Source organism: Sorex fumeus, unplaced genomic scaffold (assembly GCF_029834395.1).
Source record: "Sorex fumeus unplaced genomic scaffold, SorFum_2.1 ptg000072l, whole genome shotgun sequence".
In the NCBI taxonomy this organism is placed as follows: Eukaryota; Metazoa; Chordata; class Mammalia; order Eulipotyphla; family Soricidae; genus Sorex; species Sorex fumeus.
Window position 1 is genome coordinate 22,126,112 of NW_026606129.1, and position 25,062 is coordinate 22,151,173.

The 25,062-nt window shown below is 45.9% G+C and overlaps 1 protein-coding gene across 1 annotated transcript in view; it reads left to right on the top strand.

Annotated features, from left to right (window-relative positions):
* Window positions 1-25,062, top strand: part of KAT2B (lysine acetyltransferase 2B) — a 115,501-nt gene that overhangs the window by 12,246 nt on the left and 78,193 nt on the right. The window contains exon 3 of the mRNA XM_056129308.1: window positions 22,647-22,773. Coding sequence (XP_055985283.1) covers window positions 22,647-22,773 — 127 coding nt within the window. The remainder of the gene's footprint in view (window positions 1-22,646; window positions 22,774-25,062) is intronic.

The window sequence follows — 25,062 nt, forward strand, 5'->3', positions numbered from 1 at the left end:
ATCTCACTGGTTCAATGAATTTTTAATGGCATGCATGCATGCAGCAACCATGCAGATAGAGCTATCTGGCATTTGCAACACTTCAGAGGGCTCCTATATGCCTCTTCTCACTCCTGATAACTCTTAAAAATTTGGCTTCTATTAGTTTTTCTTTCTTAAACTTCGTGTCAATGGAATCATGTGATCTGAACCCTCTGCCTCTGGCCTCTGTCCTTTGACACCCTTCCCCTAAGCTGTAGCCATTCTGCTGCCCATAGCAGCAAAGACACCAGTTTTTTCACTAAAGAAAGTAAAGATAGCAAAAAGTCTTATTAAGTGTAACTCAACTATAATAAATTTTAGTTAGGCTTAGAATATAAATGATAAAAATGAGAAATTTAGGTTTACTGGGAATAACCCAAAAAAGCAAAAATATGGGTGAAAAATCCAGGATATGGGCTGTAGCGATAGCACAGCGGGTAGGGCGTTTGCCTTGCCTGTGACAGACCCTGCCGAGCTGGGTTCGATTCCTCTACCCCTCTTGGAGAGCACCGCAAGCTACCAAGAGTATCTTGCTCGTGTGGCAAAGCCTGCCAAACACAGTAACAAGTGTCACAATGGAGACATTACTGGGCCCGCTCGAACAAATCGATGAACAACGGGAGGACAGTGCTATAGTGCCAGGGAACTGACCCAAAGGGTGGAAGTCAGGCTTTGCCTGCGGGGAGCCCTGGCTCAACCCTTGGCATGCTGGGAGCAGATCTGAGTGCTGGGAGCAGACCTGAGTGAACCTTTGCTACTGGTACTGCCTTTGGCACTGCAAAGTGTGCCCTCTCTCCCCCACCAAAAAATAAAACAAGCCAGCACTTGGCCAAGCACTTATCATGAGGATAGAATGATTCTACAGCTGGTGGAATCCCAACTCGTCGTCGCTCAGCTCCTAGTCTGGACTGGTGAGTCCAAGTTTAGCTGCCGCTGCCTGTGGTTTAGCCAGAGTTAGAGATTTTGTGTTGTAAACTAAGTAGACCCTTACATGTTGGGCTGTGGCAGGGTTCTTAGAACGCCAGCTGGAAGCCACTATATATGTTCCAGTGGGCAGTATTCTGGCATTCTGTGATCTTGGAAGAGATTATTCTAGGTCATGCCTTTCTTAAAAGGAACCACATGGATCATCCATTCTCTTATAATTTTTCTGTAGTATTGAACACAGTCGGCTTTTCCTCTGTTTTACTAAGAGTGCGAGTTTACCTAGGGTTGTTGGTTAGACTGTGCATTTCCACAGGTGGTCTGAGATTTCTGCTCAGGTGGCACCTGTCTAAGCTCCTCGTGACAACTCATCACCTCGTTCTAACTGGAATAGCATTGACTCTGTTGAATTGCTTTCATCTCTGGCATCTGGTTGGCTTGAAACTACTACCCCCGATCTCGTACTTTTCTCCTCCAGGTGTTGGCAAGGCTTTTTGTCAAATTTCATTGAGGCCTGTTCTTAAATGCTAACTTCACAGAGAACCTTCTTGAAACATCCCTCCCTCCTTTTTTTTTTTTCTTTTTGGTTCACACCCGGAGATGCACAAGAGTTATTCTTGGCTCTTCACTCAAGAATTACTCCTGGCAATGCTCAGGGGGCCACATGGAATGCTGGGAATTGAACCCGGGTCAGCTGCGTGCAAGGCAAATGCTCTATCTGCTGTACTATTGCTCCGGCCTCCCTCTCTCCATTTAAAATAGACCCCTCGTTCAGTTCTGGCCTTGTTCTGTTTTTCTGCATTTCGGTCAAGCAGAACTCACGGAAAGCTTACCTCTACACTTACATTAACCGGTTCTTCCATATTTCCCTTCTAACAGTAGAAGCTCTGGGAAGCAAGGACTTTGGTTCCTGGCATATCACAGGTCCACAGGTGGGCCCTGGCGTATAATAGGTACTCTGTCCATGTTTGTTGAATACATGAAAATTTTCATATTTACAATGAACTTCCTAATCACTTTGTGAGATAGGAGGATAGAAAATGTGAAGGCAGAGTAACTAAGGCTCAGGGTGATTTAGTGAGTTTCCTGGAGCCCATGATCAGCAACAGGTCAGCCCTGAGCTGGAGAGAAACTGCAGCTTCTGACCTCTGTGTGGAGTTCCCTGGAGCTCACTGCAGCCCTGATGACCTGCAGTACTTGTGTGATGACCTGGCCTGCTACCGCGAGAGCAGGGAGCAACAAGCCACACCCGCACTGTAATCCTTTGAGTAAAGATGTGAACAACTCTGACCGCCCGTTTCTCTCCTGTAAATTAAATTCTCACAAGGGGGTTTGTGAGGGTTCCCCCTCCCGTCCCACTCTGGTGCCCAGGGCTTACTCCTGGTTCTGTGCTGAGGGATCACCCCTGTTATGCTTGGGGGACCATGGGGCACCGAGGATCAAACCTGGGTCACTCACAAGCAAAGCAAGCCACTGTGCTATCTTACTGGCCTTATATTTCTTAAGACCAGTTAGTTTCTTAAAACCTGTGAAATGAGAAAAACGCCCCAACATGTATTCTAAGAAGCTCTGTTAATGCAATTAACAACAACAACAACAAAAAACAGACCTATTACGGTATGTTTTCTAAACTAATGTATATATATTATTAATGTAATAAATAATGTATGTAGTATGGCATTTGCCATACCATATGCTACAATAATTTCTTAAATAACATTTTTTTTTTAAAAATAAGTTGTTCTCTCTGTATGGAGAGCCTAGACACAGGGCTTATTAAATCAGGAAATGAATACATTTTTTCTGGAAGTACGAGTAATATCTCTAGTGATCGATTTAGAATGATTTTTCACCCTGTTTTAGAAGAGGCTTTGACTGCTCTCTTCAGCGACCTCTGGGCCAGATGGGTGGATGGGGAGGCCTGCTTTAATTCCACAATGACCTAATGCGTTCCCATTCCTGGGGAACCCTCAGCCTGTGTACCTTCTAAGGAAGCTTCTGTGGTATGCAGGAGATTCCAGAAGTGGAGGCCTGGACCAGTCATAGTGACTAGTGTTGGCCTCTCTCATTTGCATCAGCTCTAACAAGCTGGTGTTGAAATTTGATGGCCACGTTCCAAGGAAGCCAAGGTCAGTTTACTTTGAAATAGTGAAGTGAGTCACAGAATCCAGGATTTGCACATAAGACCCACAGCCCTACCTGAACTCACCCCACCTCCAAGGAAACATATCCACATGTATTGGTGGGGCGTCTGTGCCTGGCTCTGTCGAGGCTAGGTGTGTGGTGAGTGACTAAAGGTCACAAAACTCACAGAAGCCCCGATCTTGCTGGGCAGTAAGGAGATGGGGAAGACAAATCCAAGTGAATTGCACCAGTCAGGAAGTGAGTACAGAGAGAAGCAGGCATGGGGGGTACGGAGTTGGGGGTGGCTGCAGTTGGCCCCCTGGCTGATTGGTTTGACTCTGGAGCTGCTTGCTGCCAGGGTGACCTTGGGGAGATGACTTAGCCCATACAAGCCTCAGGTTTCATAGCTGTGAATAGAGAGAGTCATAATGTCAATTCTTCCCATTCATTCTGCAGATTTTTCTTTGAAGTGCCGGGCACTGGTTAGATGCAGGGGATACCGTGACAGATGGGTCCAGACTCGTGCAGAGCTTGCTTTCTGGTAGTAGTTAATGAGGAAGCAGAAAGAAAGAAAGAGGAAAATAACTGTAAGTGCTTCACGCATCTCTGAACACGGGGTGGGGGTGGGGGGCAGAGATTGTCAATGAGAGTGCCCAAGGAGTGTCTTCATCTCTGTGCTCCAGGAAGGCCTCTGCAGAGTGGTTGGAGCCTGGATGATGCTGAGAAACCAGCTCTCGGTGCATGGGGGTGGAGAGTGTGGTGCCAGGTGGAAGTGCAAAAGACTTCAGTGACAGGAAAGGCTTGGCATGTTCAAGGACTGCTAGATAGCGGTGGGCAGGGTCACATGGATGAGTCCAAGGATCCATTTTCACCAAGAAAATGATAATGATCTTTAGTTGGGAAATATCTTGGAAAATGTCTATCGTGGCATTTGGGTGGGGAGTGGATGGGTGGGGGGGTGACACCAGGTAGTGCTCAGGATTTCCCAATTGATATTTTATTACCTAGAAAATTATTTCCCCCCCTTGCCACTTACGTCCCTCTTCCCAAGAAGCCAATAGTAATATGTGTCATTGTTTGCTAGTTTTAATCCTGTATAATGCCACATAAGTGATATCACACAGTACTTGATTTTCTTTCACACAGCTTACTATTTTTTTGTTTGTTTGTTTGTTTGCTTTGGGGACACACCCAGTGAGGCTCGGAGTTATTCCTGACTTTACAGTCAGGAATGCGCCTGAGGTTCTCTGGGATCAAACTCCAGTCAGGGATCAAACTCCAGTCAGGGATCAAACTCCAGTCGGTCACGTGCAAGACAAAACGCCCCAGCTGCTGTACTGCCTCTCCAGCATACGATTTTTGAATATTTGAGTCACCCATCTTGTTGTGTGCATCAGTGCATTCTTATTGAAATTAACTGAGACATCTTCCACTGTACCAATGTAAGTTTATTTATCCATCTGTTCAAACTTTTGATGGACACCTGGGTTGTTCACAGTGGATTCAAATAGCACTCACATTTTAATGCAGTCTCTTTGGCTTCTCTGAGAGGAACCAGATCTACAAGAAATAAAGAGTGAGAGGGCCAGGGAGATGCTCAGAGGGCTGGAGCACGTGCCTTTGCATGCAGGAGTCCTGCCTTAGGTACCTGGTGCCCCACGTTTCTCCCGCCCTACCAGGCACTAAGCAGGGCGTGGTCCCAGCCCCAAGCACCACCCAGTGTGGGCCTCCTCACCCTCCTAAATATAGATGAGGAAAGGACTCTAAAGGTTATGATGATTTTGTGGGTTAGGTGGTGCCAGTGGACTGGGTGACAGGTAGACAGTGTGGGTTAGAAGCACAGAGACGATTGGACTTGACCCACCATCAGTCAGCAGGACAGATGTGTGTGGTGTGGGAGGAAAAGTCTGAAGGGATTTGAGTGTGTAGATGGGTGACCTGAGCATTTGATAGGGGGGTTGTTCCATTTTCCAAGGTGGGCAAGACCATGCGAGAAAACAAGTACGGAGTCAGGTGCTTTTTGTTTTGTTATATTTGGTGGGGCCTCAGACTTACTAGCCAAGTATTGTTTTAGTTTTGGGGGTTTGCGCTATACCCAGCAGCGCTCCAGGCTTCCTTGTGGTTTTGTGCTAAGCAGTCGCTCCCGTCGGTGCCTGGGCTCCAGCTGGGCTCACTTGTGTGCAAGGCAACAGCGCTTGACTCATGTACTATATCTCTCTGACCCGTTTCCTTTTTTTTTTTTTCTTTTTGGGTCACACCCAGCGAAGCACAGGGGTTACTCCTGGCTCTTCACTCAGGAATTACTCCTGGCAGTGCTAGTGGGACCATATGGGATGCTGGGAATCGAACCCTGGTCAGCTGCATGCAAGGCAAACGCCCTACCTGCTGTGCTATTGCTTCAGCCCTGCTATTGATTTTTTTTTTTTAAAGTGACTAGCCAAATGAGAGAAAAAGGGGAAAGAATTAAGATGCACTAGATAAGGAAGGCATTGGTTAATTTCAAGTGTAAAATTGTGGTCTGAATCTACTTCAGAGTGGTGAGTCTTTGCACTTTGAGAAGGAGACACAGGTTAGTTTGGAATGCCAGGTGGAGTTCCAGGTTTGGGCTTGGCTCTCTACTCCTTTGCCAGCAGGTGAATTCAGGCAAGCCACTCCCCTTCTCCAAGCTTTGCCTTACTGTGGGTTGTCAGGAGGGAAGGCAAGTGGTGTAGGCCAACATTGCCTTGGGAATTACCCGAGACAGGCCTGAATGGCATTATAGAGCAGAGGGATGTGACAGTAGTGTTAGATAGGGAGGTTGTGTAGGGGAATGTGTTTAGGTGGGCAGGAAGCCCTTTCTTCTGACAGCTATCACGGGCCTGACCTTGGCTCAGGGCATGGACTGTAAATGAGTCAAGCCCCAGGTGCTGAAGGGATGATATAATTAACGTCATCAGAGTGAAGGGCACCCGGCAGTTGGCAAGGGGGCATTGGAGAGGCGGGCACGGATTAATGTGAAACTTACGGGGCGCAGAGGCCGAGTAGACAGTGGGGAATGTGAACTGGAAGTTCTGCTCTGCAGGTTGGGCTGGTTCTGTGGATTTGCTCATCTCAGCGCAGATAATGACTGACACCCTGAGAACGGGAGCTGTCTGAGGGACACATACGCGGCGCTGTTTATTTTGCTCATCCCGGTTGACATGGTGCCAGAAAAGAGCAGGCCGAAAAATTCCGCCCGTCAGCTGCTTGTCGGGCTGCTTCACGCCAGCCAAACAGTTGGACAGATCTTTCCACTGTGGCGAGCTTGAACCCACTGCACGGAAACACCACCAGTGAAATCAGAGATTTGGGTGTGTGTCTGCTAAGTGAGATTCCAGCAATTGTCTTGGATTGAAGGTTCTAGAATACCAGTGTCTTGTTCCTTGTGTTCACTCAGGACCTCTTAAGGAACTTTTTTTTCCCCCCCAAGAAACATTCTTTAATGTTTAGACTTTTTGGTTTGTTTTCGGGGGCTACACCTGGCAATGCTCAGAGGTTACTCCTGGCTCTGTACCCAGGAATGGCTCCAGGCAGTGTTTGGGGGGATGCTGGGGATCTAGGCATGCTAGGCAAGTGCCCTGCCCACTGTACTGTCTCTCCAGCCCTTGAGGCACTCTGGAGTGATGATGAATGCTGGGTTTGGTTCTTGAAGGGGTGACTCAGATGTAATGAAGGGTCTGATCCAGCCTTAGGCACTGTGTGGTCTCTTGGCATCCCTTTTTGTTTTGTTTTTGGGTCACAATCATTGGTGCTTAGGGATTACACCTGGCTCTGTGTTTTAGGGACTACTCCTGGAGGGCTTGGCAGACCATATGTGATGCTGGGGATTGAACCCGGGTCAGCTGTGTGCAAAGCAAGCGCCCTGTATCCTGTACTACTCTGGTCCTCTGCAGCTTTTTTTGCTCCATCAGGACATTATGTCTAAGTCCTGGGCCTTTGATTCTGCCCGAACCGAGTATTAAGCATATAGAAGGCAGCTTCTCATTGAGGTCCAGCACAGCACAGGATTTGTTCCAGACGGGCATGTTCTGAAAGTTCACCCATGATTCGATGTCGGAGTAATCTTAGTGGAAAAGAAGTGCTTGAAAAGAGTGTCACCTGAGGAGTTTGGCTCCATGTCACTTCACCACGACCTGATTTCCATTCTCCTCTCGTCACCTTGATCACCCCCTGCCATATATAGGTAAAGGTAAAGGTAAAGGCCCTCCCGTTGATCGTCGATTTGCTCGAGCGGGCCCAGTAACGTCTCCATTGGAGACTTTGTTGTTACTGTGTTTGGCATATCGAATACTCTCGGTAGCTTGCCGGGCTCTCCGAGAGGGGCGGAGGAATCGAACTCGGGTCGGCCATGTTGGCCGCGTGTAAGGTGAATGCCCTACCCGCTGTGCTATCGCTCCAGCCATATATATATATATATATATATATATATATTTATTTATTTGATTCCAATCAAATGGCACTCTAATTCAGGTCTTCAGAGATGCTGGCTACACTAAGTTTATTTTTTTCTCTCTTTTGCAATCTGTTTTACACTGACAATTCCACAAAGATTTGAGGCCTTGAGGGGATTTCCCCCTTCCCTTCTCTTGTCTTTAATTTGTGCCAGAAGTCTCCGGATTTTTAAAAATCCTCGTTTTGCTTTGAAATCATAACTTTGTGGTGTTCAGTGGAGTTTCACAACTGTGTGAACCGAAAGGATTATCACCCAATAGAGAAAGAGTTTAGTGTCCCTCCCTCCCCAGAAAGGATTACTTGGCCATTTGAATTGAAACTATTTATGGAAAGCTAAAGTTAATGGGAGGGAAAGAGAAACATTGACCCCTAAGTCCTTCAGGCCATCATTTTTCTGCCCTCCAAACCTTTGCTGTGCTTCCCGCAGGATCTCAAACCCCCCCCCCCCCCCCATCTGGATTTTAACAAGATCTCCAGATGATGCATGAGTAGAAAAGCACTGTTCCAGTTGAGTTAACCGGAGCATTATTTAGACTCCCAAAGAAATACTTGCCCACAGTTAAGAGGGAAATTTGGACAGTTCACCATGGAAACGCCTGAAAATGTAAACTCTCAACGATCCTTATCCCCAGCCTCGCTCCTCACTCCCCTTTAATTATTTCCGAGATGGTTTCTCTCCCTTCTCACCCACTTCCATGCCTGGGTCTTAACTTTTTAATCCCGAAATTCAAGAAAGAGAGCTAGATTAGCAATATAGAACTCTGTTTTCATTTCATCGAATTTGAGGGGCTTTGCAACACACCCCAGTGGTACTCGGCCCACTTCCAGCTCCCAGTGCAGGAAGTCAAATCTGGACCTCCCACATGCAAAGCTGCAGCCCGTTGAGCAGTTCCCCTCCCCACCCCACCCATCACCCCCAAATCCACTTTATTTATTTATTTTTGCTTTTTGGGTCACATCCGTCTATGTACAGGGGTTACTCCTGGCTCTGCGCTCAAGAGTTACTCCTGATGGTGCTCAGGGGACCATATGGGATGCTGGGAATCAAACCTGTGCAAGGCAAACACCCTACCCCCTGTGCTATTGCTCCTACCCCCCGTGCTATTGCTCCAGCTCCACCCCTCCCTCCCCCGAAATCCATTTTAACTGTTTTGTTTTTAGGCCAAATCTTAGTAGTGTTCAGATGTGCTCCTGGACATCTTAAGCCCTTGAGCCATCTTCCGGCCTTAGAAATCCACTATATTTCTTTTTCGTGTTAGTGGGGGGGAGGGGGTTTGCACAATGAAATCTACTTTCATTTCATCTAATTTGGGGCACTTTGTACCACACCCCAGTGGCACTCAGGACCTATTCCCAGCTCTGCGCTTGAAGATTGCTCCTGGCGTGCCCAGAGGACAATATAATGCCTGGGCTGAGCTATTGCCCACCCTGAAAATCTGTTTTAGGTCTCACTTAGGCTAGAATGGCCTTGTGAACACGCCAGAAGGTTGGGTGGGAAGTCCATGGTGTTGTGTGAAGACACACAAAAGGGGCCACATAGCTTTATTGTTGTTTGCAGTTTTCATTGTTTCAAACTCTCCACTAAAAACAAGACTACTTAACTTAATTTGGTTAACTCAGTTCTTCTTACTTGCTCTTTTATCTTTTACTGAGATAAATTCTGACAGTGGAGTTGTGACTGTGTGGACACGTATATCTCTTTAGTTTTTCAGACCAGAAAAGGACAGAGGTGGAAGCCCCCATGTGTTGGTCTTTTTTTTGCCTTTGTAGGTTGTTAATCTTCCCTAATTTGTGGGGAGATAAAAAGCCTTATTTTTAGCATATACTTTTAGGGAAATTTTGCAGAAGACCAGTATTTGAAATAATTAGTTCTTGGCAGTCCTTGCCTTTTCAGAAAGTGACTTTATTAAGTTTTAATTAATGTGCTATTAAATTGTCTAATTTTAAGTTCAGTGACTTGTAGGACAGTAACTGAGTTCTGTAATCATACCACAGTTCAATTTCAGATTTTCATTCCCTTTGAAAGATACCACTGCTCGTATTTAAAGTCTCCCCGCGCAAGTCACAACTCCAACTCCAGACTACTAGTCTGTTTCTAAACATTCCTGTAAATGAATTAGACAATACTGGTGTTTTGGTCGGTGGCTTTTTTTCCCTTTTTGGGGGGGGGTCACACCCAGCGATGCACAGGAGTTACTCCTGGCTCTGCACTCAGGAATTACTCCTTGTGGTGCTCGGGGGACCATATGGGATGCTGGGAATCGAACCAGGGTTCACCGCTTACAAGGCAAACACCCTACCTGCCGTGCTATTGCTCCAACCCTGGTGGGTGGCATTCAATATTTAGCACAATTCCTTTTGTGAGTGTGTATGTGTGGGGTGCCACATCCAGAGGTGCTCGGTGGCTCCTCCTGGATCTGAAATCAGGGATCGCTCCTAGGAGGGCTCAGGACCATATGGAGTGTTGGGGATTGAACCCGGGTTGGCTGCTTGCAAGGAAGTGTCCCACCCACAGCCCAGCATAATGTTACTGAGATTCATCTACTTTATATAACATATGTCAGCTTTTTTTTTCTTGTCAAGTAAGAGAACACTATGTGAACATGCGCTTATAGTTTATAATGACCTATTCTTATGATTATCTTCCTACCTTGTGGGTGTGTTTCATTAGATTTTTGCTCGTTTGCTTTTCGGCATTCAACCCAGAACAGAAAAGCAGTAAAAAGGAATAAGGAGATCCACCTCTTCTATCCCAAGCCCTTGACAAAACAAAAAACCTATTATTAAGAACCAGTTACCCACCTGAACACAACGCTTCTGCAGCATTCACCAACTTAGCGCAGGCAAGTCTCTGAGCAGTGTCCACTTTCTCTTCCGAATCAGGGGAATCGTTTTGACCTTCCTCACCCAGGGTGAGCAGAGAACAAGTCCCATCTCAGCTCTGGTGCTTGATGAATGTTCGCTTTACACCCTTTTTTTTTTTTTTTGCTTTTTGGGTCACACCCAGCGATGTTCAGGGCTTGCTCCTGGCTCATGCACTCAGGAATTACTCCTGGTGGTGCTCGGGGGATCATATGGGATCCTGGGAATTGAACCCGGGTCGGCCGTGTGCAAGGCAAACAACCCATCTGCTGTGCTATCGCTCTAGCTCCTGGATTCACAACTTTTTAACTTCATAAATTTACCTCCAGTGGGTTTTTATTTCATTGTTTTGATTTTGGACCATGCCTTTAGGTGCTCAGGGCTTAAGTTCTCCCTCTGTGCTTAGGGGTCACTCCTGGCGGGGCTCAGGGGACCCTATGGGGTGCTGGGGATCGAACCTGGGTTGGCCGTGTGCAAGGCAAGTGCCTTACCCACTGTCCTATCACTCTGGCCCTTCTGTGTGTGCTTGACGCAGAATGGACACTGTTGTCAGTCTCCCAGCAAATGGGATTCCAGTATTTGAAGCACAACAGAATTCTTCTAGGCAGAATTTTGTCTTTTCCCCCTCTTTCATCTGGCCCTCACCCAGCTGGCTTCCCACCCACACCCACACCCTTGCCCACTGCCCTTCTCCTGTGTCTGCTGTTTGGGTCGCGGCCGTTGGCTCAGACACTTTGGCTCCTTCCCTGCTCTCCGTTCTGGCTTCTGCATGTTTTGATGAAGTCAGTTGCGTTTCTTGACCTCTTAACTCCCGTCCCTCTGCAGGCAAAACAGTTTTTTCTTCTCCGTCTGTCGAGACCAAATGTGGTGGCCTTTTCCTGTTTCTTGGTTCTGCCACGTTGGCAGACTTGCTCTCAGGGAGATGAAGTCCTCCTGGCAGCTTCCCCCTCCCCCCTCCCCCCCCCCCCCCCCCCCATCCTGGGCCCGACTTGCTCGCTGCTGCAGTAATTGGCTTGGCAGTGCCCTCTCTGCAAGGTTGTCCTTCAGCTGGTACTTAGTGAGAGCTGCCAGGCCAACCCTCCTGGGAGTTAGTTCCCTTAGACAGCAGCTGTCTTGCCTAATTAAGGAGAGACTCAGCACGTGGTGTTCTGAAGGAAGACCTCTCTTATCTTCGCGAACAGTGACAGGGCATGAAGGCCTGGGCGGGAGATAGGATGCTCAGGCAGAGGGCAGGGTCGCAGTAGCTTGGACCTGGCACCAAAAATAATATGCGGGTGGACAATGACACAGAATGTTTTCCCAAAGGACTTAGTTTGTCTTTAGTACATGGATCAGTACGTCCCACAGGTATTAAAAATTTCATGCACTTGGGTGTTCACTTACCGAAAAGGGAAATTATGGAGCTATTGAGTGAAGCTAGACTGATTCCAAAGATCTTAGGGGGTAGAATTTGAATCCCATAGACTTATTTAGGATATTGAGATGGTTCTGTATTTAGGCCATTCAGTTTCTTAGTATGGACTTGAATTTATGGGTGGATTGCAGTGTCTGAGAGTTTTGGTTATTTGTTTATTTATTTATTTATTTATTTTTTGTTTTCTGGGCCACACTCAGTGATGCTCAGGGAATTACTTCTGGCTCTGTACTCAGGAATTATTCCTGAAGTGCTTGAAGGACCATATGGGGTGCCCGGGATCAAGCCTGGGTTGGCCCTGTGCAAGGCAAGCGCCCTATTTACTGTATCTTTCCAACCCTTAGTTTTAGATAGAAACTATATTTGTTTGTTTGGTTTTGTGGGAGGCACACCCAGCTATGCTCAGGGACGGCTATTTTCTCAGTGCTACTGTCTGCTCAGTGCTCCAGCTCACTCCTGGCATTGCTGGGGGACTCTGGTGTACTGACAGTTGAACTTGGGGTTCTAGGCTTCTCTAAGGTTTTGATTGGTTGATTTGGCAGTGCTGGGATTTGAACCCAGTACCATACACCTGGCAGGCAAGTGCTCTACCAGTGAGCCCCACCCCCAGCCCTGTAACTTAATCTTTTCAAGCAGCCATCAGCTTCTGGAGCTGCCTTACTAAATAGTTACAGATAGGATGGGTTAGTCATAATTGTTGCCCTCTTCATGTTTTTGGAGGTGGTCAGGGCCATGCTCCTTCACAACACAGAAACCCCTCCTTGCCTCTTAGCCTTTGTTGGTCTCTGGTGCTCCTTGGTGTTCTTAGGTTTACAGATGCTCTACGTGCATCTCTGCTTGTGTCTGCACATGCTTGTGACTCAGAGTCTATGTCCCAGCTCTCCTTTCTCTTATAAAAACACCAGTTGTTGATTTTAGGGCCCAGTCTAAATCCAGAAGAATTTCATCTTAAAATCCGTAAGTACTCCCATGTGCAAAAATCTCGGTATCCAAATAAGGCCCCGTTTTGAGCTTCTAGGTGGACACAAACTATGGAGGACAACCCACTCTACCATGTTTTGAAAACAATGAGAAAAAACAGCAATTAAGTGCCATCATTTTTTTTCAATTTTAATGTTTGATCAAACCAGATAATTTCATACCATTCTTCCAACATGCAGTCAGTATACAAGAATTATTATTGTTGCTGTTATTGTTAGTTTCTGAGCCACACCTGGCAGTGCTCAGGGCTTACTCCTGCCAGGGTTCAGAGCTGAAAATAATTCTTGGGGCCGGTGTGATAGTACAGTGGGTGGGGTGTTTGCCTTGCACATGGCCGACTTGGGTTTGATCGCTGGCATTCCATATAGTCCCCGGAGCATGGCCACGAATAATTCCTGAGTACAGAGCCAAGAATAACTCCTGAGCATCGCTGAGTGTGACCCAAAACGCCCCCGTCCCCCAAATAAATTCCTGTAGGGGCAGGAGAAATAGTACAGTGGGTAGAGCACTTGCCTTGCACACAGCCAACCTGGTTTTGATCCCTGGCACCCTATAAGGTCCCTCAGGTACCACCAGAAATGATCCCTGAGCACAAGGCCAGGAGCAGAAGACATGGGCAGGGGGCGGGGATGGGGGTGGGCACACTTAGCCAGGCAGAGCAGAACAGTGCTCACGGGCTCCTCTTGGCACAGTGCTCAGCATTTTTCCTGGCATTGTTAAGGACCATGCAGTTCTGGGGCTTAAGCTTGGTTCTCCAGTTTACAGAGCATTATGTTTTGAACTCTCCCTCCAGTCCAAGAAAGAATTCTTTCTGTGTTTTGTTTTTGAGCCACACCCAGTGGTGCTCTGAGCTTGCTTGTGGCAGTGCCCAGGGGACCATGCGGGTGCTGGGGATTAAACCTGGGCCTCCTGCATACAGAGCCTGTGCTCCAGCCCATTGAGCTATCTAAAGAATCCTTCACGATCACCATCATCCTGTTGTTCGTCGATTGCCTCGAGCAGGCAGTAGTAATGTCTCCTTCATCCTAGCTCTGAGATTTTAAAAAGTGCCACATTCAAGGATCTTCCAGGGTTAGGAGAATGAGACCCATCATTGTTACTGGTATTTGGCATATTGGGTACGCCACGGGGAGTTTGCCAGACTCTGCCGTGTGGGCAGGTTACATTTGATAGCCTGCCAGGTCTTCCAAAACAAGAATGAGATAAAAAGATGTCCCACGGCAGCGATTGCGGCCGCACACTTCCCGGAGCTGGGTTTTAGAGTCTCTGGGTCTTGGCCGTTGATGGGATTACACGGCACCAGGGGGCCAGTGACCCCTGCCTACTGGAAAATGGAGGATTTGGGTGAAGGATGCTCAGTCCCGATCCGAGCAGGCTTGGTGATCTCAGCCCTGGGACCCGCATGCCTTTGTCCCTCTGCCAGTACCTTCATGTGTGCGGAGAGTGGTCTCGGCTTGGTTGTGGCTGGTTCTGGAGGTCTTCGGCTGCAGGAGCCCTGGTCGGGGCGGGGAGGAAAACTCAACTCGCCCCCCTCCAAGGGGCCCTGGCGAGGACAGCCAGGCGCAGGGGCAGGAGACTCTGCCAAAAGAATCCTTAATGAGATATTTTAACCTTTTCCTTTTTTTTTTTTTGGTACCAACCCGTTGAAATGCAGTAAAATTTATTCCCTGTTAGCCTGGACTGGTCAGTTGGGGTGCTGTGGGCTGAAAAATCTGTTCAGTTTCTCAAAGTTCTGCCACGCGTTTTCTCCATTCCTCGCTCCCAACCCCCCCCCCCCCATCTTTTTAGTTTTCAGGGAGTTTTCTATGTATTTTAAAAAATGTCTCAGTCACTCTGAACAAAAGTAACAAAAATGTACTTTGCAAAGCTGCTGGGATCTCAAGACTCAATAGAGGAAGCAAAGTTAGTCAGCTATGAAAGAAGAAGCCCTTTATTCAGTTACATTTTAAAGTATTAGTGTTTATTGTTGGTAGAATTCATTTACCACCCCCATCACAAGGCGTGCAGTTAGTATTTGTGATGGAACATTGTTTATTGAGTAGGTGGCATAAAAGACTTTAGTCGTATTAGAAATCTTTCTGCCAGGAGATTTGTGACCCACTCATTTATCACTCTCCCCCCGCCCCCGCCCCCCAAGAACATGCCTTTATTCCCTGTCATGTTAAGACAAGAAGAGGCAGACACTTTTTGTTTGTTTGTTTCTGGGCCCATAGCTCTCAGTCTGTTGCAATAAGGAGGTTAAAATTTCTATCTCTAAAAAGAATCTCCGTTGTCTTCTTCAAGAATTGCAAACTTGAGACTTTTCAGCTTAAACCTGAGCAAGGGGTGGGGGTTTATAAACAACGCCCTGGGAGAAAAGTTCTGAACCTTTGAATTCTAAAACGTTGCTTGTGATAAGGTGGTAGTTATCACCTCCCCCGTTCTTCAGCTGATTTGTGCAGAGCCTCTTCCTGTAGGACATTTTGGGGGAATTATCTGTTTCTTCTTCTTTGAATTATTGTTTAAGAAAAGTTTTAAGAACGGGAGAGTTAGTGCCCAGGGTAAAGGTGCTTGCCTTGCTGTGGGTGGCCGTGGGTCAGGGCACCGTGTGCAAGTCTCCTATCCACACCCAATCCTCAGAACACACACACAGTCACACAGTCCTCCCGTTGTTCATCGATTTGCTTGAGCGGGCCCAGTAACGTCTCCATTGGAGACTTTTTTTTTTTAATAGTGTTTGGCATACGAATACATCGCGGGTAGTATCTTGCCAGGCTCTGCCGTGCGGGCGAGATACTCTTGGTAGCTTGCCGGGCTCTCTGAGAGGGGCGGAGGAATCGAACTCGGGTCGGCCATGTTGGCTGCGTGCAAAGCAAACGCCCTACCGCTGTGCTATCGCTCCAGCCCTGTCCTCAGAACAGAAAAAAGTATTTTTTTTTTTTGCTTTTGGGGTCACACCTGGTGATGCTCAGGTGTTACTCCTGGCTCATGCACTCAGGAATTAATTACTCCTGGCAGTGCTTGGGGGACCATATGGGATGCTCGAACCCAGGTTGGCCACGTGCAAGGCAAACACCCTACCTGCTGTGCTATTGCTCCAGCCCCGAGAAAAGAGCATTTTCAATGCTACCTATGATATCCTAGAGAAGTCAGTGGAATTCAACCTGGCTGTGTCTTCTCCCTCCCCACTGTTGCCCCTCTCCATAAGAACCCACCTACTTCCTCTATGTCCACGTACACTTACATTTAAATTCTTAATTTTTAATTTAGGGACTATAATTTAAAATGCTGCTAATACTGGAGTTTCATAATTCTTTAATTTTTTTTTTGTCACACCAATGATGTTTAGGTGTCAACTCCTGGTTCTGCTCTCAGAAATTGCTCCTGGCAGGCTCAGGGGACCACGTGGAAATTTTTATTGATGTACCTAAATTTCAGATGTGCAATGTTCCAGCACCAATCCCTTCATCAATGTCCACTTCCCTACACCAGTGTCCCCACTATCTTTCCTGTCTTCCACTTTCCACCTCCACCATTGTTCTAGTGTTCCCTTTCTTGGCCTATCCCTTCCACCCCCTACCCTTGCAAGTGGCAAACTCCTGCAGACCACCAGTTCTGCTTTTCATTTCTTTTTTTTTTCTTTTTCTTTTTGGGTCACACCCGGCAATGCTCAGGAATTACTCCTGGTGGTGCTCGGGGGACCATATGGGATGCTGGGAATCGAACCCAAGTCGGCTGCATGCAAGGCAAATGCCCTACCCGTTGTACTATCTCTCGAGCCCCGTTGATTTATTTTTAGTCTGTTATCCCCTTTGTCCTCGTAGTTGATGTCGCCTGCGTGCTTGCTCACGGTGCGCCCTGAGGTGTGTGCCCCTTTTGTCGCACACGTGCTCTCTGGAGCTCACACTCTTTGGCAGAGCAAACAGCTGATGGCCGTGGTGCTCCCGGAATCACAAGGGTGCTCACTCTTTGGCTCCCCGGATGTCGCACTTTTTGGCTCTGATCTTGTGGATCTCAGCTGCAGTGTTCACCAGGACCTGTACTGCTTTTGGTGGTCTTGCACACATGTGACTGTGGTGTGGGTGGAAATGACATGTGCTGGGCATGGTGGACAGCAGAGCCCCCACAGAGGACCCGCTGTATCACACTCGTCACTGGTGGACACTGTGGCTTTGGACTTTTGGCCATTTGCTGGCACTTGTAGCCTTCGTGCCGCTCCTCCAGGTCCCTCTTATGGGGTTTTTAATTTCATTTTCCACGACCACTTAACTTTGCTTCTGAGTCTGGGTTTACTCTCCATCTGCGTTTGTGCTCAGGCCTCTTGCATTCAAGGCAGGTTTTCTGCCCGTGAACCAGATGTCCATACCCTGAGGTTGATGTTTGTTTTTCTTTTGTGCTATAACTGGTGGGGCTCTGAAGCTGCTCCTGGTTTAGTGCCCTGGGGTTGCCCCTGGAGGTGCACAGGGAAACTCCTTTGTGCCAGGGACCCAAGGACCTGGCATGCAGGGCAAGTGCCTTACAGTCTTGTGCAGTCTCTCTGCCCTGGGTTGAATAATAAAAAAAAAAAAACATAACTCAATAAAGCAAGAGTAAATGAATAAAATTAATTCATTTTCACTTACATGATAATTATAGAATATTAAACTACATATGTTCTTTGGATTGAAGAAAAGTCCTGGATAGGGCCAGAGAGATAGTATAGGAATTAACACATTTGCCCTGCATCTTGCCTGCCCTGACACCATCCCCTGAGCACTGAAAGGGGTGACTCCTGAGCACAGAACCAGAAGTAGCCTCTGAGCACTGCTGGGTGTCCCCCCATCCCCTGTACTCCTCAACCCCCCCAATCCCTGCTAACTATAAAAAACAAAGGAAAAGAAAAATCCTGCATGGCACAGAGAAAAGGAGTTAGCCTCTCTCTCCCCACAGCTCTTTTTTCTTTTATGTCACATGAGACCAGGTGAGCATCTCTGGTCTCATGTGACATAAAAATTTTCCAGAGGAAGCAGACACTTAACTCTTTCTTCCCAGTGCATTCTTCCCATCTACCTTTCTGATACAGAGAAAACATTACCCATTAGCGCCTTCTTCTGAGACAATTTAGTCCTAACACTCTCTTTAAGTTTTTTTTTTTTTCTATTTGTTTCTTTTAGTCCACATCCAGCAGTGCTCAAGGCTTATTCATGGCTCTGAGTTTAGGGATTATCCCTGGTGGGGCTCAGGGGACCAGATGAGTTGCTGAGGGTCAAACCCAGGTCAGCTGTATACAAGGGAAAGCACCCTACCCACTATACTATCTTTCCAGCCCCTTTGACACTATTATTATTATTTTTTAAAAATTATAATTATTTTTGAGGCCCTCCCGTTTATCATCGATTTGCTCGAGCGGGCCCAGTAACGTCTCCATTGGAGACTTTGTTGTTACTGTGTCTGGCATATCGAATACTCTCGGTACACTCTGTGTGGATAGCACAGCGGGTAGGGCGTTCGCCTTACAAGCGACCAACATGGCCGACCCGAGTTCGATTCCTCTGCCCCTCTCGGAGAGCCCGGCAAGCTACCGAGTGTATTCGATATGCCAGACACAGTAACAACAAGGTCTCCAATGGAGACGTTACTGGGCCCGCTCGAGCAAATCGACGATCAACGGGAGGGCCTTTACCTTTTTTACCTTATAATTATTTTTAAAAATAATTTTTAATTTCAAGACTCATGGTTTACAATGTAATTGATAGTTGAGTTTTAGGCATGTAATATTTCAACACCAATCAGTGTCAACTTCCTTCCACCTGTATTTCCATACTCCATGCCCCTTCACAATTTCCCCAATCCCTCCTGTTAACAAGCCCCCCTCCCCTTTGTCAGAGACATTATGAAGTACAGTGGTTGTAGCTTAGATCTCATGTTTTCAATACTGTTGGATGTTGAGTACTTTGGATATATGGTCTTAACGCTATCTTTCATGAAAAACAATTGTGTGGGCCAGTGGGCATCAACCCAAGGACAGTACAAAGAGATTCTTACTTTCGTCTCTTTTTTTTCCTTTTGCTTTTTGGGTCATACCCAGCAATGCTCAGGGGTTATTCCTGGCTTTGCACTCAGGAATTACTCCTGGTGGTGCTGGGGGACCATATGGGATGCCGGGATCGAACCTGGATTGGCCGCGTGCAAGGCAAACGCCCTACCCGCTGTGCTATATCTCCCGCCCTTACCTTCTTCTCTTACTTTTTGAACCAAAAGATGGTGTTTATCAAGACTGTTTCATCATCAAGGAGTACAGCTCTAGAGTTGAGCAGTTGCTTTTGGTTTTAATTGACTTGTTTGGGACCGGGTGTTTTTGGGTCATACCTGGTAGTCCTCAGGGGACTATTCCTGGCTCTGTACACAGGAGTGATCTTTGGAGGTGTTCTGGAGACCATATGTGGTGCCCGGGGTTTAAACAAGGGTTTTCTACATGCAAGTTGCTTTTCAATTGAGTCTGAGAAAATTGGCTTCCCAGGTTTCCTAGTAATATTGGAACTTCATGCCTAACTTGGTCATGGTCACAGCATTTCTAGAGTGAGAAATGCTGGCTGTGGTTGGTTTAATTCTGATCCATATAGATATCCTGCCAGGTTTGCTTCCTGCCTATAAATAAACTGCCAAAGAAGGAGTGTGGTTGCTAAATTTTCCCCAGATGCAAAATCCATCCTGTCAAAAGCACAAGTGATTACCTATCTAGGCAAACGAGAACGGACTCCACAAATTACCTGATTGGATTTTTAAACTTTAGTTTATTGCTGACCTGATCCCTAACCCTGAAGTAAAACTTGGGTCTTAAAAAGTAATGAAAACCATGAATAGGCAACCTGGCATCTTTATTCAAGGAGAATGCCTTTTTCCCCTTAGTAGATCTTGATTAAAACAATGATATTCCTTTCCATTCAGAAAATCAATTGGTTTTGGGGAGAGGGGTGAGTTATTTTCTCTCTTTCTCTCTCTCTATTTTTTTTTTACTGAAGGCCACTTTTTTTTTTTTTTTTTTTTTTTTGCTATGCATACCTGGCTGTGGTTGGAACTTAATCCTAGCTCTGCACTCAGGGGGCACTATGGCAGTATTTGGGGGACAGCATTGGGGAAGGGGATTGAGCCCGCATTGGCCGCGTGTAAGGCAGACACTCTTCTCCCTGTCCTATCTCTCTGCCTCTCCAAGGGCTGTTTTGGAAAGGACTGTTGGATCAGACCGACTACTCACCAAAGAGCTGGAGAGTCTCTGATACACCAACTCTAGGAATTATGGTCCACAGTGGACGAGTTTACTGCCTTCCCTACTGGGACTGTAGGGATGTTTTCTTGGGTGCAAGGTCTTTTTGTTTGTTCGGTCTTAAAGTTTAACTATGTCTCTAAAGGATAGCATATTTCAGAATTTCTTGGTAAAATAAAATTGTCATATAAATGGCAAGGTGGAAAAGACAAGTTCAAAGGAGTATGCCCTCATTTACCTCATTTATTATTTAGATAATAAAGTAATTTTAAAAGTACTATTTAAATTCTAAAGCAAAGTCAAACAAACGAAGCTTGCTAAGTATCAAGGCAATGGCTTAATCTCTCAGAGAAACAGTTTGAAATGACTTTTAAGACACAGCAATGGGAGCTGAGAAATTACACTGGTGGAGAGATGGGTGTTGAGACATTGTATGACTGGCACCCAATCATGAACAGCTTTGTAATGCTCTATCTCATAGTGATTCAATAAAATAAAAAATTAATATGAAAACACACAGCAATGACTTTGCCAGAGGATATGCAGCCCAGCAAAAATTTATTTTTTAATTTAATTGTATAAGATTGTTCACAATACTTTACTGCCTTCTATATTCCTAAACCAATCCCACCACCATTATACCTTACCCAGCATTGGGTGCAAGGTCTTAAGAGGGTTGCCCTCAAGAACGTGGCTTCTGAAATCTTTGCAGTCTTTGAAGCATTCAGTGACTGACCACAGAGGTGTGAAGGCCCAAGTGGACTTAATAGCAGCAGGAGGGAGAACTGTCGGGTTCTGCTGGATGCCTGGCCGACAGAAGAGGGTCACTTGAGCTGCTTACCGAGGCTTGTGCTATTAGTAGAGTGACAGAGTTCCTCCTTCAGGCCCTGCTTGCTCCATCTTTATTGTGTTGTAATGTTAGAAGCAGCCAGGCTGGGCTGCAGGATACAAGGGTCCCTCCCTGTGAAATAGGCTTAACTTCAGAAGCTGATTTTTTTTTTCTATCTTGCCTTTTCTTCTCTGTACATTGTACCCTGCAGAACTGCCCCAGTCTTGGGGAAATATTAGGTTTGAGGTGAAAGCTGCAGCCACTCTGAAATTTTCTACATGTTAGACTTATGGTAACTTTAGTTGTCTCCTGCACAGTGTGTGTGTGTGTGGGGGGGGGGGGCGGGCAGGAGAAAAGACCTTTGAAAGAATACAAGTTCTAACAAGGCTTAAGCGCAAGAACATCTTTGTCTCCTCGGCCAGTGCTGTCTGGTAAATCTGTAATTTTCAAAAGTCCTTGTAGTCACATTGTAAAAGTAAAAAGAAAGAACAATATAAATATATAAATTTATAAATTTTAGTATCTTTCACCCAATTCCATTATCAAAAGGATTAGCATTTCAATGTGAATCAGCATGAACATTGATATATTTTACTTATTTTTTAGCACATCTATACCAAGTGTGTATTTAATATCTGCATATATTTTAGTGTGGACTAGTCATGTTTTCAGGCTCCAAAACCACATGTGGCTTGAGGTTTTCCTAAAGGACAATATACACAGAAGGCTCTAACCCAGAAGGAGTCAGTCTTTGTTCTGTGTAATTCTAATTAATTTTCTGGTTGCCCAGTCTTGCAGATCGAAGCAAAGAGCTAATGATGAGAGTGATGGAATGGGAAAGGATAACAGGCAAAATTATTATTAACGGCTGGAGTCTTTTAATGGAAAGCATGCTCTTGTTCCATAAACAGCTTACGATCCCTTCAGTATACCAGGTGGTAGCTTGGTAGAATAATTGAAAATCTCCTTTCATGCTTGTCCTCCACTCAACCCATCATCACAAAAAGGCTAACTCGTGCTCACTCTTCTAAGAATGCAGGGAGCATGAACAGTAGGTGAAAAAAAAAAAAAAGGACAATTTCTTTCCCGTGTGGTTGAAATAAGAGTGTATTAGGACAGAAAGCCTGGACTCTGCGCCTCAGGGGAAATGCCAGATGGCACCACCAGGCCTGCTACCTTTCTTGACCTGCGTGCCCACTGTAGAGTGACATGAATCTGCTGATTTTGGCTTCTATGGGGGTGTCGCCCTTCACATGCCCAAGACTGCTCTCTGCAGTTTCGAGGGTTCCCTGCTGGTCTCCCTTCCAGTCCTTTGGGCAGACTTGCAGCTGGAGTCTGGAAACATGCAAGACTTAACCGCAGTATGTGTCCCAGCTGTGTTCCAGGGGCCATGGCTCTTTGCTTCTGGAAGCTTCTGGATAGAATCCATCTGTACTGACCACCCCATCCACGTGTACTTGGGGGCAGTGGTACCAAAGTGTGTGTCGATGTGCCATCTGAGCTTCAGTCCTTGGGTTCCAGCTGGCAGAAGACAAAGCCCAAACTATAAAACCCAAAAATGCCCGAGTCAAAAAGCCTCTTTGTCTTTCCCGCCCCCAACTCTCTGTCATTCTGTGTGTGTGTGTGTGTGTGTGTTTGTGTGTACGTACGTGCGTGTGTGTTTTGCTGGTGCCTATATAGAAAATCATAAATTTGGGAGTGAGCCAAATAGCCGTCCTTTAACTAGTGTGTCGTGTTCTAATGCCAAACGTCTCCGTGACTATTTCCCTAACTTGGTCTCTCCCTTTTTTCTCTTTCAGGCGGAGGAGTCTTGTAAATGTAATGGCTGGAAAAACCCCAACCCTTCTCCCACTCCCCCCAGAGCCGACCTCCAGCAGATCATTGTCAGTCTGACAGAATCCTGCCGGAGTTGTAGCCATGCCCTAGGTGAGTTTTGGCAAACCCTGAAGAAACCCACAGGGTCCTTACTAGTTGAAAGTTGGACTTAAGGATTGTGCGTGCACTTCACCTCTATGCAAGATGACAACAACAGCAAGAACAAAAGCAGAATCTCTTTCCTGCATTAGCTGGAGATGGCAGCACACGATTCGCCGGGGTTCCATGTCCAGCTCTTCCTGCTTTCCCCAAGAGCTGGGCTGGACTGGAGGATTGCCACATAAGAGGAAATGTGGCAACTGAGCTGGTTATGTGAAGTGCCCTTTTTCATCTTGATGGGCCCGAGGCTTTGCTGGCCAGCACTGAAATCGCAACCCACTGCTTTCATTATTCGTTGTTATTGTGACTACTAAGATCTATTATTATTATTATTATTATTTTATTTATTTTTTTCTAATTCCTTGAACTCTCTGGAAATGCTTAGTTGAAGCTCCATGGTTTTTGGTTTCCTGTCTGGTAGCTCTTCCTTTATTGGGGTTACGTTTGGTAAATGTTTACTTGTGTTTTCCCTTTCAGCTTTCTTATCTGTCCCTAGATGGAAACATGGTCAGGATTGTCAGAGTGACTTAACAGGACCGTACTAATTTGTTTGGGGTCCTCATACTAGTTTTAAGAGAATTTTTCCCCCTTAAATTCTTATTTTGTTTGAGTTGATTAAAGGTAATGAGTCATTTTTCCTAGTATTACAATTTCAGTTTATAAGGGATCGCAGAATATGATGTTTTCCTGCCCCCCACCATCAGTTGCGTGGCCTCCCAAAGATGTTATTTGTCCAGTAGGTGATGTTGCAAGGATGTAGCACTGGGCAGAACATTCTTAGTACTGGACTTTGACTTTCCCCACCTGGCTGTTTTTAAAGTCTGAGGCTTCTTTATCTCTCTTACAAGCTTCCTGCTAATTTCAAATGGTGCTTGGTGCTAGGGTGAACCTGAAGTTTTATTTGTATTCAGCTGCCGATTAAATATTTTTTAAGAGATTTAAAAAAAAATAGTGTGAACTTTGTATGAAATTACTGCACTGAGCAAACTCTCCTCCCCCTGACCCCCATTTCTCTAACTAATAATACTCTCCCCCCCCCCACAGACACAAATCATACAATTCAGTTCAGTTTTTAGATAACTGGGCTCAGGGTGGAGGAGTAGTTGGACCATACCTGGCAGAGCTCAAGGGTTAGTTCTGACTCTGCTCAGGGATCCCTTCTTGATGTCTTTTTCATTAGCATCTTAAAAATGTCTTTCTGGGCCAGGGAGATAGTTCAGGGGATGAGGTGCTTGCCTTGCTCACAGCTGACCTGGGTTTGATTCCCAGCAAGGCATATGGTCCCCTTAGCACCCTACCCTTAGAAATGATCCTTGTGCAAAGATCCAGGAGTAAATCCTTACCACAACCAAATATGGCTCAGAAACCAAAAAAGAAAGGAAAAGAAAAGAAAAATGTCTTTCCATAATGGAACATGTATTTTTCAACAACCATATTAAATGCTATAATATAGATGAACTCAAATCATGATTCTTACAATGTACTTTCCCTGACCTTTTGGACGGCTGCACATCTAGTAGTGCTTCCGGGACAGTTTTTGCTCTGTACTTGGAGGTCGCTGTCAGAAGTTCTGAGGAAAGCCATGCAATGAGAGAACTCAAATCTGGGACTCCTGCATGCAAAGTATGTGCTCAATCTGTTGAGCTATTAATTATATACTGTCAGATTACAGTTTTTATTTTCACAGCTTGTTAAGAAATATGAGAGGGAGGTCAGGGAAGTGGCTTGGTGGTAGAGCACATTCATTGCATGTGTCGAATCTTGGGTTTGATCCTCACAACTGAAAAAAAGGAAAAGAAAAAGGAAAGAAAAAGTAAATGTGGGACAAATTGGCTTTTCTTTATTAAAGACTGTTTTTTGTCATTGGGTACTCCTGGGTATTTATAGCTTCAAATGGAGACAATATGCTCAGCTAGGAAAGAAGACTGCTTCTGAACGTTAATTGACACCGGGTAATAGAACGCCTCAGTCAATACCAAATGTAGTTCAAAACTATGGCTTAAGGAGCTCTTGAGCCAGTCCTTTTTTTTTCTTAATTGCATGACATTTCCTGAATCAATTATAAGTGGCATTCACTTATGGATCAATTATGAAAAAGGTCAACTTATAAATAAAAGTGCTTCAATAAAGTTTTAGAATCTTTCCTTTGTACTTGCTGCTTCAAGATCTTATTTTAGGAACAGAGAGATAGTACAGGGGATGAGGCATTTGCCTTTCATGCAGCTGACCCAAGTTTAATCC